The sequence below is a fragment of the Rhineura floridana genome, chromosome 19 (genome assembly GCF_030035675.1).
Source record: "Rhineura floridana isolate rRhiFlo1 chromosome 19, rRhiFlo1.hap2, whole genome shotgun sequence".
NCBI classification, from domain to species: Eukaryota; Metazoa; Chordata; class Lepidosauria; order Squamata; family Rhineuridae; genus Rhineura; species Rhineura floridana.
The window spans coordinates 23,675,114-23,691,747 of record NC_084498.1 but is presented as its reverse complement, the minus strand read 5'-3'; the positions used below and the strand labels follow the sequence as shown (position 1 = coordinate 23,691,747).

At 50.7% G+C, this 16,634-nt stretch overlaps 2 protein-coding genes and 1 pseudogene across 7 annotated transcripts in view; 1 reads left to right on the top strand and 2 right to left on the bottom strand.

Annotated features, from left to right (window-relative positions):
- The window catches only part of RASAL1 (RAS protein activator like 1), a 64,579-nt gene extending 60,959 nt beyond the window's left edge, over positions 1 to 3,620 (bottom strand). For all 6 annotated transcript variants that reach the window (XM_061603336.1, XM_061603334.1, XM_061603335.1 and 3 more), the window contains exon 1: positions 3,145 to 3,620. In XM_061603336.1, coding sequence (XP_061459320.1) covers positions 3,145 to 3,209 — 65 coding nt within the window. In that variant the 5' untranslated portion in view covers positions 3,210 to 3,620. The remainder of the gene's footprint in view (positions 1 to 3,144) is intronic.
- A 4,070-nt stretch (positions 3,621 to 7,690) lies between these two features.
- Positions 7,691 to 16,327, top strand: CFAP73 (cilia and flagella associated protein 73). The gene is made up of 7 exons (XM_061602869.1): positions 7,691 to 7,764; positions 8,852 to 8,957; positions 10,404 to 10,508; positions 11,730 to 11,930; positions 13,462 to 13,683; positions 14,604 to 14,762; positions 15,920 to 16,327. The coding sequence occupies exons 1-7, from the start codon at positions 7,706 to 7,708 to the stop codon at positions 16,037 to 16,039; spliced, it is 972 nt and encodes a 323-aa protein (XP_061458853.1). The 5' UTR covers positions 7,691 to 7,705; the 3' UTR covers positions 16,040 to 16,327.
- LOC133373591 (5S ribosomal RNA) lies at positions 9,507 to 9,625 on the bottom strand (annotated as a pseudogene).
- Positions 16,328 to 16,634: the final 307 nt, after the last annotated feature.

Sequence of the window (16,634 nt, the reverse complement as noted above, 5' to 3'; positions counted from 1 at the left end):
GTCCTCAGGATTCTTTGGGGGAAGGCATGTGCTTTAAACATAGGGCCTGGATGGGACCACAAGTCCTGTCTGGCCCAGCAGTCTTCAGGGCAGGGACTCTGAATGCCGGCAGCCAGCATGACCAATGGTTAAGCAGGACAAATGTTGGAGTCCAGCAACGTTTGGAGAGCTGCAGATTCCTCACCTCCGAGTTAGGGGTAACTCGAGTGGGGCATGAAAGAGAAAGCCTCATTCTTCATCCCCAGAGACCTGTCATCAGAGGTAAAAAAATATTCCGTTCCTTGCAATCGTGATCGTTGACTATGTTGGCCAGGGGCTGGTGGGAGTTTAAGTCCACCAGCATTTGGAGAATCACAAGTTCCCTGTCTCTGGGCTAAGGGATGCTGACTGAAGGCTACTAATCTTCATGACTGGTTGTGGATTTTAACCTAGATCTCCCAGCCTCAAAGCTGAGCACCTGATCCTATCTGTGAGAAGAGGTGAACAATCTAGCACGCCAGCTTAATGGGAAAGGCCACAGCAGAGGAGTAGAGCAACTGCTTTGAATGCAGAAGGCCTCACGTTCAGTCCCTGGCATCTCCAGGTAAGGCTAGAAAAGATTCCCTGCCTGAAACTCTGGAGAGCTGCTGCCAGTCTGTGTAGATGGTACTGAGCTAGATGGACCAATGGTCTGATTCTATGTTCCTATGACACAGTGGCAAAAATGACCCCTAAGGCTGCAACCCTGTACACGTATTGGAAGTAAGTCCCACTGACGCCAATGGGGCTTCTTTAGGAATACAGAAAGCTGCCTTATACTGGGCCAGACCATTGGTCTATCTAGCTTAGTACTGTCTACACCGACTGGCAGCAGCTCCTCAGGGAGTCTCTCCCAGGCCTACCTAGAGATGCTGGGGACTGCACTTGGGGCCTTCTGCACACAAAGCAGATGCTCTACCCCTGAGCGGTGCCCCTTCCCTTGAGTAGGCAAATGTAGGCTTGCAGTGTAGCACTCTAATTTACAGCGCAACCCTCCATAGGTGAAGGCCAAGCACTGTTTGAACCCAGGCCAAAGTCAGTATTACTTAAAATGATGGGACTTGCTATGGAATTGGGGAAGTGCCAGAGCTCAGCGGCAGAGTCACTGCCAGTCAGTGTCTGATGCTCCCTCAATTCCTAAATCAGGCGGTTTTTTTACAACTTGAATTTTTGTTTTTTCAAAAAAGGTAACTAGTGGAACAGCATCTGCTTTTGCTAGTATCGCCAGGTAAGGCTGTGAGAAGGCCCCTCTGTGAAATCCTGGAGAGCCACTGCCAGTCAGAGTAGGCCATACTGAGCCAGATGGACCAATGGTCTGATGCGACTCCGCACAAGACAATCTCCTGTTCCATGAGAGGCGGCAACAGCTGCCAACTTGGGACGGCATTAAAAGGGGATTTAACAAATTTGTGGAGGAATTGGGATCTGTCTGATGCCAAGTCAGATCTCTGGGCTATCTACCCCAGTATTGTCAACACTGACTGGCAGCAATTCTCCAGGCTTTCAGTCGGAAGCCCTTCCCAGCCCTACCTGGGGATACCAGAGATTAAACCAGGGGCCCTCTGCATGCAAAACAGCTGCTCTGCCACTGAGCTGTGGCTCTTCCAGTTGAACTATGGCCTTGCCCCTAACCTTGCTACAGCCCGTAACTTGTATTGTTTCAATTTGCTCACCATGAAAACTTTTGTTACCACTTAATAGTATTGTAAATAAATAAAACCTGCCTCCAATAGCCACCCACCTAACTTCTGAAGCGAGGGGTACATGGCATCCTGGCAATGATTGAAACACCACCAATTATTACATTGTTCTGCACTCTGGGGAGTCAGTAAGGTCTCATGGGAACACAGAAACCTGCCTTATACAGAGTCAGGAGCATTGGTTCATCTAGCTCAGGATTGTCTACACTGACAGGCAGCAGCACTTCAGGCTCTGCCAAGCCAGGAAGCCTCTGCCAGCCGTATCTTCTGCACACAAAGTTCTTGCTCTACCCACTGAGCTACAGTCCTTCTCTCAAAGAAATCCAAGTAAAAATCTGATATAGGAAGATAGTAAGTTGCCTTCTGCAAAGCCAGACACTGACCGGCAGCAACTCTCTTTCAAGGATTTTAAACTGGATTCTCTTCCAGCCTTGTCTGGAGCCACCAGGGATTGAAGCGGGGACGTTCTGCATGCAAAACAGGTGTCCTGTCAGGAGCTACTAATGAGAATGGATGTTCCTCAGCAAAATAAATGAGGAGTCGGAGACGGCTCCTCCTCGCATTCTGATGGCCGGCTACCTCAGAAGCCTCTGGCTGGCTACTAAAACAATGAGGTGCTGGGCGAGAGGGACCCCCCAGTCTGACCCAGCAATTGGGATCTTCTTACGTTCTCACGCGGTTGCCACCTGCCACCCCACACCAGCCCTCTGGGCTCGGAGGGAGCTTGCCATCCAGCAAGGGCAGTGAGCACAAGGAGCGGTGAGGATCGGGGCCCAGAGACTGGGGGGGGGAAGTGGGCGGCTGCAGGGAGGAAGAGGAGAGCTGCCCACTGAAGAACTCTTGCACCCCTCACCCATCAAAAAAACCCCCCAAACCCTGGCGTTGGCCCAGGCGAAAATTACAAGACAGCCTTCGCCAACCGGGTGCCCTCCAGCTGTTTCGGACCATAACTCGTTGTGGTCTGAAACAGCCAGAGGGCATCCGGTTGGCAAAGGTTGGAGTAGGAGTTTGCTGGATTTCAGCCCCCCCCCCACACTTAGCAGAATTCGCAGGCGGTCCCCAAAATCAGCAGAGCCGGCTAACCACCCCACCTCCAATATAAGACCATGAAATCCAGATGCCGCGAAGGAGCGGACAGAGAGCGTGAATGCGCCCCCCCCGTAGCTCTGCAGCTTCCTAGCCCTCCTCCCCGCCCCGTCGCTCATTTAGAACCGCAGCCGGAGGCGAGATCGCAGCCTCGAAATCATCCCGGGACCGAGCCCGTTCGCCTGACTGCCTTCCCCACTAAGGGAGAGGGGAGGACACAAAAAAGAGGCGCCGCCCCGACGTGTCCGCACCGTCCAGACCTCTCTTGGCTCGGACCGCAGGCGGGGTCCACCGCGGCCGCGCACGGCAAAGGGGCCTCGAGGGCGCGGCGCCAACTCACACGTCCTTGGCCGGCAGGTCCCTTCCCTCCACCACGCGGAAGTGCAGCGACGTGTTCTTGGCCATGCCGAGGGCCGGCCGAGCGAGCGACGAGGGCTTCGTGTCTGCCTGCGGTCACCGGCGCGCTTCGTGGAGCTCCCAGCCTCGACGGCTGCGAAGGCGAACGCGGAAGTGTCAAGACGCCGCGGCGGCCGCGCCTCCCTCCTGGATGGGGTTCGGCTTTTCCAGCTCCGAAGCAGCGCCAGCCGGAGCCTCCCAGCCTCCTCCAGCTGCCAGCCAAGAAGGCAGGGAGGCTGGGGAACCGGTCCGCCCGGGTGGCGATCTCGGCGGAGTGCGGCAGGCAGACTGCCCGCCTGCCCAGCTGGTTGGCTTCGCTTCCCTTGCGGTGCCAAGCGCTCTCCGGCGGCGCGCCCGCGGCGGCTACAGGTGGCCCAAGCGGATGAGTGTGTGCGTGCGTCAAGCCGGCCCGCCTCCCAGCGGCCAACAAGGGAACCGGCTCTGGCCACGCTGCGCGTTCTTTTTTGTGGGTTCCCAACCCACCCCCTTTGTTAAAAAGTTGTCATCATGATCCAGAAGAATATGAAGAAACTGCCCTCTTGGATCAGATCACCTACGCCCAGTAGCGTCGTGGCAAATTCAGAATTGCAGGGTCCCTTCGTATTCATCACAACCATGCCCCCTCCCCGTTTCTTTTTTGTTTGGTTTTTGCTGTGGGGTTCAGAGATCCTTGATAATGCTGAGGAACCATAAAGCATGAAAGAGGGGAGTGTTAGCTACTGAGAAGAGTCTTCTCTGTGTTCGACTCTCACTCTGATTGGCTCCAGTCCGAAGTAAAGGACAAGGAAGCGTGTTAGAAAACTCTGCCTAGTGGCTAACACCCTCCCCTTTCATGCTGATTGACTTGTAGGATGCTGGAGATAGAGAGACTCGACTGGGGCCCTGCTCCCAAAAAAGGAAAGGATCTAAGACCCCTCCCCCCGGACCCTGCACGACTACACTCCTGCCTATGCTCTGAGATTCTGTTTCCGACAGGGGAAGCCAGGGGAAGCCTGCAAGTCATGGGCTGCATTTGAGTTTTCTGATGATTCCCCTCAGAAACATATATGCCAATGCATGTGGATGGGGGGGAAGGGGAAAACAGTTGAAACAGTCGGATCAGGAGTGAGCATGCTCATTTGCCTCCTACAGAATGCTGACTATGGGGTGGGACGTGTCAGAAAACTGGAGGGAGATGGCTGGAAATCTGAACAGTAGAAATGAGTGCATCTGTCAGTTTCAGATTTTTTTTTAAGTCTTCATGAAAATCCATAATTTTCATGCAAATTTCTCCTGATTGATATACAGTTTTGTATGCAATTTTGCCTGCAGCACAATTTCTCTAAGATGCCCTTTTGTACTTTTATTTTATTTTATTTTATCTATGCATATCTATGAATTTTAATGCACCCTTTGTGCATTTTTAATGCACATTACTTGGCTAGAGAACTGCATTGCAAAATTCGGAGAACTTCAAATTTCAAAGGAGTTTTGGTTCATGCATGGTTTTGGAAAGTGCAGATTGAGGTAAACCTGCCTTTTAGTGCATACTGAATTGGATTTCTCTCCCATTGGCACTGAACAAGGAACAACCCTCACTGGAACATTTCGTTGCAGATCCCTCTGGTCTTTCTTTAAAAGCCATTTGCACGTCCAGGTTGCGAGCTTTGAAAGTCGGCTGATGATTCTCCAGGTTCGGAAGCGTACTGTTTGTTTTGGTGAAGAAAGTCATTGATTCTGTAGATGTGGTCTTATGGATTGTGAAGTGTGGTATTTTATACTAGCTGTTCTTTTCTCGATTTACACCGGGGATGGCGAACCTCAAGTCTGGGGGCCAAATGCGATCTCCAGGCCTCTCTATGTAGCCCTTGGGACTCAATCTATGACCCATCTCTCCCCATAGGAACATAGAAAGCTGCCTTATGCCCTGTCAGACCAGTGGTCCATCTACAGGGCCGGCACCAGGCATGACTGGGCCCCTGGGCATGAGCCTGCTCTGGGCCTGAGGCACCCATCCACATGTCCTGCCTACCTCTCCTGTTGCCTCACATGATGGTATGCCTACCATCAACCAAGATGGCGGTGGGGGCTTCCCTACAGGACTGATGCTTCTGCCGCCAACTTGGCTGGTAGCATGCATGTGCTCTGTGCTATACCCTTGCACCTGCCTGCCATCAACCAAGATGGCAGCAGGGGCATCAGCCCCTTACGGAAGCCTCTGCCGCTATCTTGGTTGCTGACAGGCATGTGTGCACAGCATTCACAGCAATGGGAGAGGTAAGTGGGGCATGTGGGAGGGGTTATTAAAGCCCATACGGTCTGTATGGAGAGGTGCCTGGGATCTGCGGCAGAGTCGGGAGTCAACACAGCTGCAGATCGTGGAATGGGAGTGCTACCTTCCCACCCTAAGGAGGGGCCTTTGGGGCCCCTCTGGGCCACAGGAGCCCTCGGCCAGGGCCCAACCTGGCCAACCTCTGGCGCCAGCCCTGTCCACCTAACTCAGTATTGTCGACATGGACCGGCAGCTGCTCTCCAGGATTTCAGGCAGAATTTTCTCCCATTCCCAGCACTGCCTGGAGATGCCAGGGATTGAACCTGAGACCTTCTGCATTCAAAGCCTATGCTCCACCACTGAGCTATGGTCCTTCCCCTGTTCTGCTCTCTCGGGTGCTTTTGCCTGCCTGGAATGTGTCCTGGAATTGTGATAATGGCTCTTGTGTGCCCAGATAAGGATGGAGAGATATGTGCCTACGACATGTATGTAAATCTCTGCCTTTTGTGTGGCTTATCCCAGACTGTTGCTTATCCCAGAAAGGTGCCACGCTCCAGTCATTTTTGGCTCTGATCCTGCCTGTACTGGCCTGCAGGCCCTGGACAGTTGCTCATGGGGGAATGAAGCCCTCATGCTGGCGTTCAACATACCGTTTGGCTGCAAAAAGCAGAAGCAATGAGTGAAATCCCCTTGCTACCCCCCCTCTGCGTTTGGCCCTGTGCTGTTTTGCAGGAGGAGGAATTGAAAGGACAAACATCCTGTTTTTTGCCCCCCCCCAGCCAGTATTCATTTCTCACTCATTAGTGGCACTCTTAATTGCAGTGCGTGGGTGCAAAACTTTGGAAGATGCACTCAGGCTTGAGACTTGCATCTAACAGGAGACTTGTGAATTTCTGACAAGGCACAGCCAGCCTAGCTCTCTGTTTGCTCTCTCTCTCCCAATCATCTCACATTTGAAAAGGCTGGTGCGAAAATATTTTAATTATAATTTTTACATTTTTTTTTTAAATCATCCTACTTGAAGGCGGAACAGTCAAATCTAGCCAAAATAACAGCATCCTACTTATTCTTACCACTTAATGAATGTATTGATTGCACCACTAGATGGATCAAAAGACACACACTTACCCTTGCAATAAGCAAAGCATTCTAATCCAAGGGCATTCTGCACTAAATACATGTTGAATAGCTCCAGCTTTCAGTAAAGATTCTCCAAAGAATCTGAGGAGCTTCAGTTTGGTGTGTGGCTGTCAGAGGAGCAGTAGCCCAGGGTCTCAGGGGGGTCTTGGACCCCTTACTTTTTTGAGAGCAGGGTCTCAGCAAGGTCCCTATGTCTCCAGCATCCTATGAGCCCTTAAGCATGAAAGGGCAGTGTGTTAGCTGCTGAGAAGAGTCTTCTAACATACCTTGTTGTCCTTTCCGGCTGATTGGAGCCAATCGGAGAGAAAGGGGGTGAGTCAGCCACTGAGAAGAATCTTCAGTAGCTAACACACTCCCTTTTTATGCTTATTGGCTCCTAGGGATGACTGTTTTTTTTGTGGGAGAAGGCATTAAAAAGGATCTCATTTTCAAGCCAGCTGCAAAAAAGGGAGGGGAGGGGTGTGGCTGTGAGGTGACTACCATGTAGGGACCCTGCACTTCTGAATTTGCCACTCCACTACTAGTGGCAGCTTGGAAACTGGGAAAGAGGTCTCAAGCCTGAGTTACTTGTTCAGGATTCCCCAGAACAAGGGATTTAATAATAATAATAATAATAATAATAGCCTTCTGCACACGTCTCAAATTGACTTTCAAAATACAACAAAAACAGATTTTTAAAAAATATCAGAAAGACGCCAAGCAGACACCCATGGCAGAGACCTATTCATCCAACTGGGATAAATTAAACCAGTTGTCTGTGGTGTAGGAAACAAAACGCATTTATAACAGAAAATAAAGACATGTATAATAGGAAAAAGAGAGAGAGAGAGAATGAGGCGGTGGGAAGACGCGCCTCTTCTCTTCCGCCATTCAGAGGTCCACTCGCACGCCGGGAAGGCTTGCACGGGGGGGGGGTAAAAGAAAGGCTTCCACGCGCTGTTCCGGCTGGCGGAGGCGTGGGCATGGCAACAGAACGTTGTGCTGGCCGTCTCCTTAGCAACCGGCAGCCGGAGCTCGCGCTTCTCCGGCGATCAGCGGAGCCTGCAAGTCGTCGCCTGACTCGACTTTTTTCTTCCAAGCTCGGCCAAAAGAAGGGAAGGGGAGACGAGCGAGGATGACTTCGGATTTAGAGGAGAGGGTGCGTGCGGCTTTCCGAGACAAGCTGCTAATGATGTAAGTGGGGTGTGGGGGTGGTTGGAGGGGGAGAGAGTAGGGGACCCGGGCTTGGAGACCCTGACCCAGCTGTGGTGGCGGGTGGACTTGCAATGGCGGCGCTAGAGAAGCCATTCTTTTTAGGGGTGGTACAAGAGGGGGCAAAAGTTTGTCAAAGTTTAGGGAAGGGGAGGTAGCTCAGCTGCAGAGCATCGTGCTTCGCAGGGCAACAAGTCCCAGGGCCCAGGACCAATTCCGGGCATCTCCAGATAGAGTAGGGGGAAATTCTTTTCTGACACCGCTGGGAAGCCACTCCGAGTCCTTGTAGGAGGCCACATCTGCACCGCGCATCTAAAGCACTGTTATTCCACTTGTAACAGTCATGACTCCCCCCAAAGAATCCTGGGAACTGTAGTTTGTTAAGGGTGCTAAGAGTTGTTAGGAGATTCCTATTCCCCTCACAGAACTACAGTTTCCAGAGTGGTTTAACAATCAATCCCTCTTCCCTGGCAACTCTGGGAGATGTAGCTCTGGGAGGGGAACAGGCATCTCCTAAGACCTCTCAGCGCCCCTGACAAACTACAGTTCCCAGGATTCTTTGGCGGAAACCACGACGGTTAAAGTGGCATCAGAGCACTTTAAACGTGTGGCGCAGATGTGGGCGTAACTCCCATCAGCCTTGAAGATTGGCCATGCTGGCTGAAGCAGATGATTCGTAGTAGTCCGAAAGAACCGGAGGGCATCGGGTTGTTGAAAGCTGGACAGGTTGATTGATTGATTGATTATTACATTGATATCCTAAGGAGCTCCAGGTGGCATCTAAACATGGTCTCCCACTCCCGATTTTATCCTCACAACAACCCTGTGAGGTAGGTTAGGTTGAGAGACAATGACTGGCCCAAGGTCACCCAGTGAGCTTCATAGCTGAGCGAGGGTTTGAACCCTAGTCTCCCAGGTCCCAACCCAACACTCTAACCACCACACCACACTGCAGCCTGCAGGGGATGAAGATGTTGGAAGGGGGCCAAGGCTAGCATGGCTCCCTCAACATGTTTTCATTCAGAGGCTTGGATAGGACTCTTGACACCTGTCTGTCTATTGGTTTCAGGAAAATCCCTGAACGAGAAGATGACTTTTTGCCCTCTGCTTGCTGCTTGCTGGAGAAACGGAGGGAACTGGGGGAGGTGGAACAGGCTCTGTTGGCCAAGAACGAGGTAACGCCAGTGACCCTGAGAACTTTTTCACCATCTTTTGGCCTCAGTGATGTCTGGCGCCCATTAGAGCTGGTGGGACGGAAGGAAGGGATCCCAACTGTAGGTGGAGCCAGAGCCAATGGCAGGTGGAGCCTATAAATTCTAGTTCTGCCCCCATCCTCTTCCCTGCTGAGTTCTTCAGAGCTTGAATTTGATCAGCCTCCTATCAAAAACAACACAGGGAACTTTGCCAAATGCTTTGCTGAAATCAAGATAAACTACATCCATAGCATTCCTGCTATCTACTAAGCTTTGTTGTTGTTATATGCCAGGGGTGGCCACTCCGTGGCTCTCCAGATGCTGCTGAACTACAGCTCCCATCAGTCTCAGCCAACACAGCTCATGGTCAGGAATGATGGGAGCTGTAGTACAGCAGCATCTGAAGAAGCCCTGTTATATGCCTTCAAGTCGATTGCGACTTATGGCGACCCTATGAATCTTTTTGGGATGTATTCATGGGGTTTTCATGGTAAGAGGTATTCTGAGGTGGTTTCTTATTGTCTTCCTCCAAGCCTACGGCACCCGGTATTCTCAGGTGGTCTCTGATCCCAGTACTGACCAGGCCTGACCCTGCTTAACTTCTGAGATCAGACGAGATCAGGCATGTTCAGGGTAGTATGGCCATAGATCTACTAAGCTAGTAACCCAATAATAAAAAGAGATAGAGAAGATCATGCATGGCATGGAGAATGTGAATAGAGAAAAGATTTTCTCCCTCTCACATAGCACTAGAACTCAGGGACATCCACTGAAGCTGAATGTTGGAAGATTCAGGACAGACACAAGAAAGTACTTCTTCCCATAGTGCATAGTTAAACTATGGAATTCACTCGCAAGAGGCAGAGACGGCCACCGACTTGGATGGCTTTAACAGAGGACTTGACAAATTCATGGAGGGTACAGGCATCAGTGGCTATTAGCCCTGATGGTTATGCTCTGTCTCCATTGTTGGAGGCAGTATGCTTCCAAATGCCAGTTGCTGGAAACCACAGGTGGAAAGAATTGCTGTTGTGCCGCTCAGGTTCTGCCTGTGGGCTTCCCAGCGGAGGCATCCGGTTGGCTACTGTGAGAACAGGATGCTGGACTAGGCAAGCCACTGGCTTGATCCAGCGGGCTCTTCTTATGAATTTGACCAGCTACCTAACATAAACAGCATGGGAAAGTTTGTCGAGCGCTTAGCTGAGATCAAGATAAAGTACATCCACAGGGTTCCCACTATCTACTAAGTAACCCAATGACAAAAAGAGAGGGATAAGATTAGACTGCAAGTTAGCATTGCCAAATTAAAGGCACAGCTACAGCGACAGATGGAAAAGCTGGCGGCCAAAGAAGCATACCATTTCCCCCCCTTTGTCGAACACATTTCTTCTCCTCCCTGACTGATTATTCCCTTGTCCCCCCTCCAAGGAATTTCAGGTGAAGATGGAAGACCTGCAGCATCAACGGCAAGAACTGGAGGGCAAGGAGGGGCAGCTCAAAGAGGCCATTTTAAAGTTTGACAAGTTCCTGAAGGTCTGTGGGCCTAAGAGGATGGGTCATGTGGGGTCCTCGGCAACAGGGCCACTAAATAATTTAAAACCAGGCATGGGGAACCTCTGGCCCAGGGGCCAAATGCGGCCCTCCAGACCTTTCTACCTGGCCCCTGGGACTCTCTCCAGGCCATGCTCTTCACCAGCTCTTTTGCCTGGCTAGAATGCATCCCTGAACTGGGAGAATGCCTTTGATAATGTGAGAATGCCTTTCTGTGATAATGTCTTAATTGGCAGGATGAAGGATTGAGATGGGTGTGTTTGAGAGACAGACAGGTTTGGTGTTGAAAGTTTTGACTTTTGTGTGGCCTACCATACAAAGTGAGTCATGTCTGTTTCACTGCCCTCTTTTGTCTCTGCCCTCCCTTGCACTGTTTTTGGCCAGCCAGATGCCTATGAGAAGCACCCAAGCAGGACTCGAGTACAACAGCTCTCTGTCCCGTGCTAAGAATCAATATGGGGCAGCTTGCTTCACATAAAACAGCTGCAGCTGGTGCAAAATGCGGCGGCGAGACTGCTCAATGGAGCAGGGCATCATCAACATGTCACCCTGCTGCTGAAAGAACTGCACTGGCTGCCCATTAGCTACCGGGCTAATTTAAAAGTTCTAGTTTTAGTGTACAAAGCCCTATGCAGCTCGGGACTAGGATACCTGAAAGATCATCTTATCCCTTATATACCCAGTTGATCACTGTGCTCTGCAGGTGAGGGCCTCCTGCAGATATCATCTTCTCAGGAGGTCTGTTCCACACAACATAGGAAGCGGACCTTTAGTGTAGTGACACCGACCCTTTGGAATTCCCTCCCCTGAAATATTAGACAGGTGCCATCTCTGTTATCTTTTTGGCGCCTATTGAAGACCCTCCTCTTTCAACAAGCCTTTTAAGTAGAGTCCTTATCCCAGTATGCGTCTGTGTTGGAATTGCTTTTTAAGATGTTTTTAAAGCTTTTTTAAAAAAGATGTTTTACTATGTTTTTAAAGATGTTTTATTTTAATATATTTTAATGTCTGTTTTTATGATGTTTTAAAGTGGTTTTAGTGCTTTCGCTTGCTGCCCTGGGCTCCTGCTGGGAGGAAAGGCGGGATATAAATCAAATAATAAATAAATATAAATAAATAAAGCATCTGCTTTGGGTGCTGGTTGAAGGTCAGGGGGGAGGCGCATGACAGAAATAGTTTCCCACTGTGACCCATCTCATGTAGGAGAATGACGCAAAGCGAGGCCGGGCGCTGCTCAAAGCCAGCGGGGAGAAGCGACAAGCAGCCCAGAGAGGGGTGGAAGCAGAGCGCCTCCGGGAGGAGATTGCACAGTTGCTGGTGGCAAAGGAGAAGCTTCAGGGGCAGCTACAGAGACACAAGGCTTTCCCAGAGTACCTGCGGAAGGTTCTGGAAAAGATGGAGCAGGTAAGAGGGCGGGGAGAGGAGAGCAGGAGCCTGAGAGCAGGTGCTGGAAGGGGAAAATGCCTTTTTTTGGCACAAGTCGGCCTTCAGCCAGAACATATTACACTGCCTTATACAGAGTCAGAGCCCTGGTCCATTTAGCTCAGTATTGTTTACTCTGGTTGGCAGCAGCTCTCCAGGGTTTCAAACAGGGGATGTTCTCAGCCCTGCCTGGAGATTCCAGGGATTGAATGTGGGACCTTCTGCATGCAAAGCAGATGCTCCACCACCGAGTCACGGCCCTTCACTATACTGAGGCTGACCATTGGTCCATCCAGCCCTGTGTTTGTCTACACTGACTGGCAGCAGCTCTCCAAGTCCTACCGGGAGATCCTGGGACCTTCTGCAGGCAATGCAGATGCTCAGTCTCTGCACTACGGGCCTTCTCAATACTGAGCCAGACCATTGGTCCATCTAACTCAGTATTGTCTACACTGACTGGCAGCAGCTCTCCAGGGTTTCAGGCTAGGGACATTCCTAGCCCTCCCTAGAGAGGTCGGGGATTGAACTTGTGGCCTTCTGCATGCAAAGCAGATGTTCTACGCTGAGCCCGGGCCCTTCCCCCACCTGGGTGAGTCTTGAGGATGGAGGCAAGGACCGGTCAGGAGAGGTACTCCATGGTTTGTTGGGAGTTCATGGGCACAGCCCTGTGCAAAAACTCCCCATCCTGCCTCTCCTGTGTCAAATGTTAGACTGCATGCCTGTCAGGGCAGGGACCTGTCCTGTAAGGAACATAGGAGACTGCCTTCTACTGGGTCAGGCGATCAGTCTATACAGCCAGCTCTGATTAGCAGTGTCTGATTGGCTCCGCTCTGATTGGCAGTGGCTCTCTACATTCTCAGTGAGAGAACAATCTTATTTATTTTATTTATTATGACAAGCTTAAGGTGGCACACATGGTTCTCCTCCATCTCCATTTTATCCTCCTAACAACCCTGCGAGGTAGGTTAGGCGGAGAGGCAGCAACTGACCCAAGATCACATAAGCAAGCTTCATGGCTGAGTGGGGACTTGAACCCTGGTCTCCCAGGTCCTAGTTTAACACACTGGCTGTTACCTATCATCACAGATGACCTGATGCAGGGATAGCCAACCTGGTGCCCTCCAGATGCTAGACTCCAACTCCCATCAAAGGGACAGCAGAAGCTGCCTTATACTGAGTCAGGCCCATTGGCCCATCTAGCTCAGTGTTGTCACACTGACTGGCAGCAGCTCTCTAGGGTTTCAGACAAAGGAGACCCTCCCAGCCCCACCTGGAGATGCCAGGGAGTGAACCTTTGAGCCTGGGACCTTCTGCATGCAAGGCAGACGCTCTATCACTGGCCCGAGGCCCTTCCCCCTAGCCAGTAACGGCCAATGGCCAGGAATGATGGGAACTGTAGTCCAACAACATTGGGAAGGCGCCACCTTGGCTATGCTGGCGGCTGTTCAAGGAAGAACTGAGTGTCACCTGCCCTTTATTCTGCGTTTGCTCTCCATTCCCTTCCCTGCTGCAGTTTCAGGACATCTCAGAGCTGATTGGCCGGTTCCAGACGCTGATAGCCACCCAGGCCACCTTGGCCCAGAGGGAGCTCCTTGGGCGCGAAGCTGTGGAGGAAGAGCGTGCCCGCTTGCAAGAGTACGTGGAGGAAAGCACCAACCAGATCTTGCAGCTAAACAACCAGGTGGCAGAACTGCAGGCCCAGCTAGAGCAAGCCCAGGCCAGGGTCCTGGAACTGGTAAGGTTGATGGTACCCGGCCCAGTTGGCTCCAGAGGGCGGCAAGGCTGGGCAGATGCCAGGATCCTTTGGCTGGCTGGGGATTTGTGGGAAGCACTGCAGCCCAGTGGGTAGAGCATCTGCTTTGCATGCACAGGGACCAGGTAGTAATTGTTTAAAAAGACTCATCTGAAACTCTGGAGAGCTGCTGCCAGTCAGTGTAGGAAATACTGAGCTACATGGGTCAATTGTCGGACTCGGCACAGAAACAGCTTCCCATGTTTAGGCTTTGATGTTGCCTTCCCCCTCTTCATCAGTTGCGTAATTAAATGCACTCTGCGATTACACAAGTTCTTCCCACAGAGGATCCAGATTTTGTCCCTCCGAAAGCTGAGTGGAGCATCAGTGGTGAAGTAAGAGGGGGAGAACATGATAGAGGTGTATAGGATTATGCATCGTGTGAAGGAAGTGGATAGAGAAGCTTTTCTCACTCTCTCATAATAACAGAATTCGGGGTCATCCAATGAAGCCGAATGGCAGAAGTTTCAGGACAGGCAAACAATATATTTTAAGTTTTTATGTGATTATATATATGTTTTGCTGGTGTAAACTGCTTTGATTTTTTAAAAAATTAAATCACGGTATACAAGTCTTTTTATCAACAAACATCTTAAGAATGGGTGCTCTCTGATATCAAACATTTGAGCGCTTGCATGATTGGCTCCAACAAGTTTAGGCTTGCTGCCTCTTTAAGTCTCTATCTTCAACAGCACGGTAGTTGGGGAAGAACCAACAGATGTCTTCCGCCTGTTGATTTCTGCCTGAGATGAAACTGTTAAAAAGACACAGAATCTCTGTGCGTGAAGGCAACGTGGCAACCCTAGGCACACAGGAGTGTAGGGAAGAGGCGAGATGTTGTCTTCTCTCTCTCCCCTCTGCAGGAATCTAGCTGGATTTGCATCCAGAACACCGCTGCTGACAAGACGCTAGAACTTGGACAGATCAAGTTGGCAGCGCTGAACCTCTTCCAGATGGTTGCAAAGCACCGGAAGTTGCCGGTTGACGTGCTCCTGGATGATACGGACGCCCAACTTGATGCAGTCAGTATGAAGCCCAAATGGCCTCAGCAGTAGCAGCTCAGGGGTAGAACGCAGGTTTTGCAAGCACAGTGCTGGTCCCCAGCACCTGAACCCTAGAAGGGTCTGCCAGCACTGAAACCAACCTTGGAGCCTCCAGGTTGATGGGTCTGGAGAGTTTCCATTTTGCGTTTCCCACAATGCACTGAAATGCCAGACATTGTGTTGCTCTGAAACCAACCTTGGAGCCAGCAGGTTGATGGGTCTGAAGAGTTGCCATTTTGAATTTCCAACAATGCACTGAAACGCTAGACATCGTGTTGCTCTGGGGCATTGTGGGAGATTTTAGAATGGCGGCTTCCCAGTGGCCATCAGATAGCAGCCGGGTCGGGGGGGAGGAGACCAACACAGAAAGTGGCCTATGAGCTGTCCAAGGGCCCCATCAAACCTGAGGTCTTGTAGGGAAGTCATGGTTCAGTCCTGGGCAACTATAGTTCAGGATCTTTGTGGAGAGCTGATCCTGCCTGGCTGCCAGCCAGCGAAGACAATATTAAGCTAGATATGGGGTGGGGAACCTATTTCAGCCTGAGGGCCACATTCCCTTCTGGGCACCCTTCCAGGGGCCACATGCTACTGCTGGGTGGGACAACAGGCAAAACTGGACATAGAAATGAATGCGAAATTTACCTTTGTACATTAGGCTAGTTTCTATACATACAATACAGAAATATCCTACCTCTCTGTCTTCTGCCTAGGTAAGCAAGAGGCATTAGAGTTCAACAGTGTATTTCAGCCTTTAGTCTGATTCAGCAAGGCTCCTTATACCTTTGATTCCTGCCAAAAATTGCACCCTGTCCTGTTTGCATGAACAGAAATTTTATTTTAAGGCTAATTGCCACCTGGGGGGATTTGGGGGGGGCAGCCTGTAGAGGAGGGTTAACCCCTCCTCTTCCCCCTCCCAAGATCCTGCTCCCCTGCAGTGTGGCAACAGGGTTTGGGAAAAAAAATCCATCCTCATTCACATGAATGGGAACCCTTCTTCCTTGCCCCCCCACAATTGCTGCGCAGGAGGGCAGGCCAAGGGGGAGGGAATTGTTGTGGGGCATGGCTGACGCTTCCCCTGCTTGTGACCACATTCCACCCTATCTTTTTACTAATCTCTGTTGCTCCAATTCCACCAGATCCAGCTCTGCATTGTAGACTTAATCGACATCCTGGCCGACTTCCGCAAAGGGGAGCCAATGTCGTTTCCACAGCCGGAGCCCATCGCAACGCCTCACTCCGAGCCGGCGCCCAGCTAGCCACACCTCACCGTTCCCCATATCTAGTAGTCACAGATATACTGCTCCTAGAGATGGCAGTTCCGTTGCTAGCTGGCTGCTGTAGCTAATAGCTATTGATAAGAACTAGCACCCACAAGGAAGCTGTCTTTTTTTTTAGAAACAGCCCTTTAAACTAGTGGACATTCCTGAGACTTGGACTATGCCATCAACTGCCAAGGAGAAGCTGCACACCAACATATCCTTAATAGACTGTACTTTTTATAGATGGCAATTGGAAGCCACACTGTAAGCCAATTTTCTTTATAAAATGAGGTATAAATATGTACACGTGTGTGTGAAATTTATCTATAGCTATAGCCATTTCCTTATATTGCTAATGTTCAGGGTATGAGTGCCGATCTTTCTGTAACCGAAAGAGCACCACCTTTGCACCATAGGGAGCTCTGGGTAGACATGGAGGAAGCCATACTTTTTTTTGCAAAGCACAATTTTTTTAAAAAAAATGAAAAAGGCTTCCAAGATTTCCCAAAATCGCCTAAATGGGGACCAAAATGCTCAGTGGCTGCTGGATGCAACATTCTCTGTTCACTGGTGCCAGTAGACAGACAAGCGT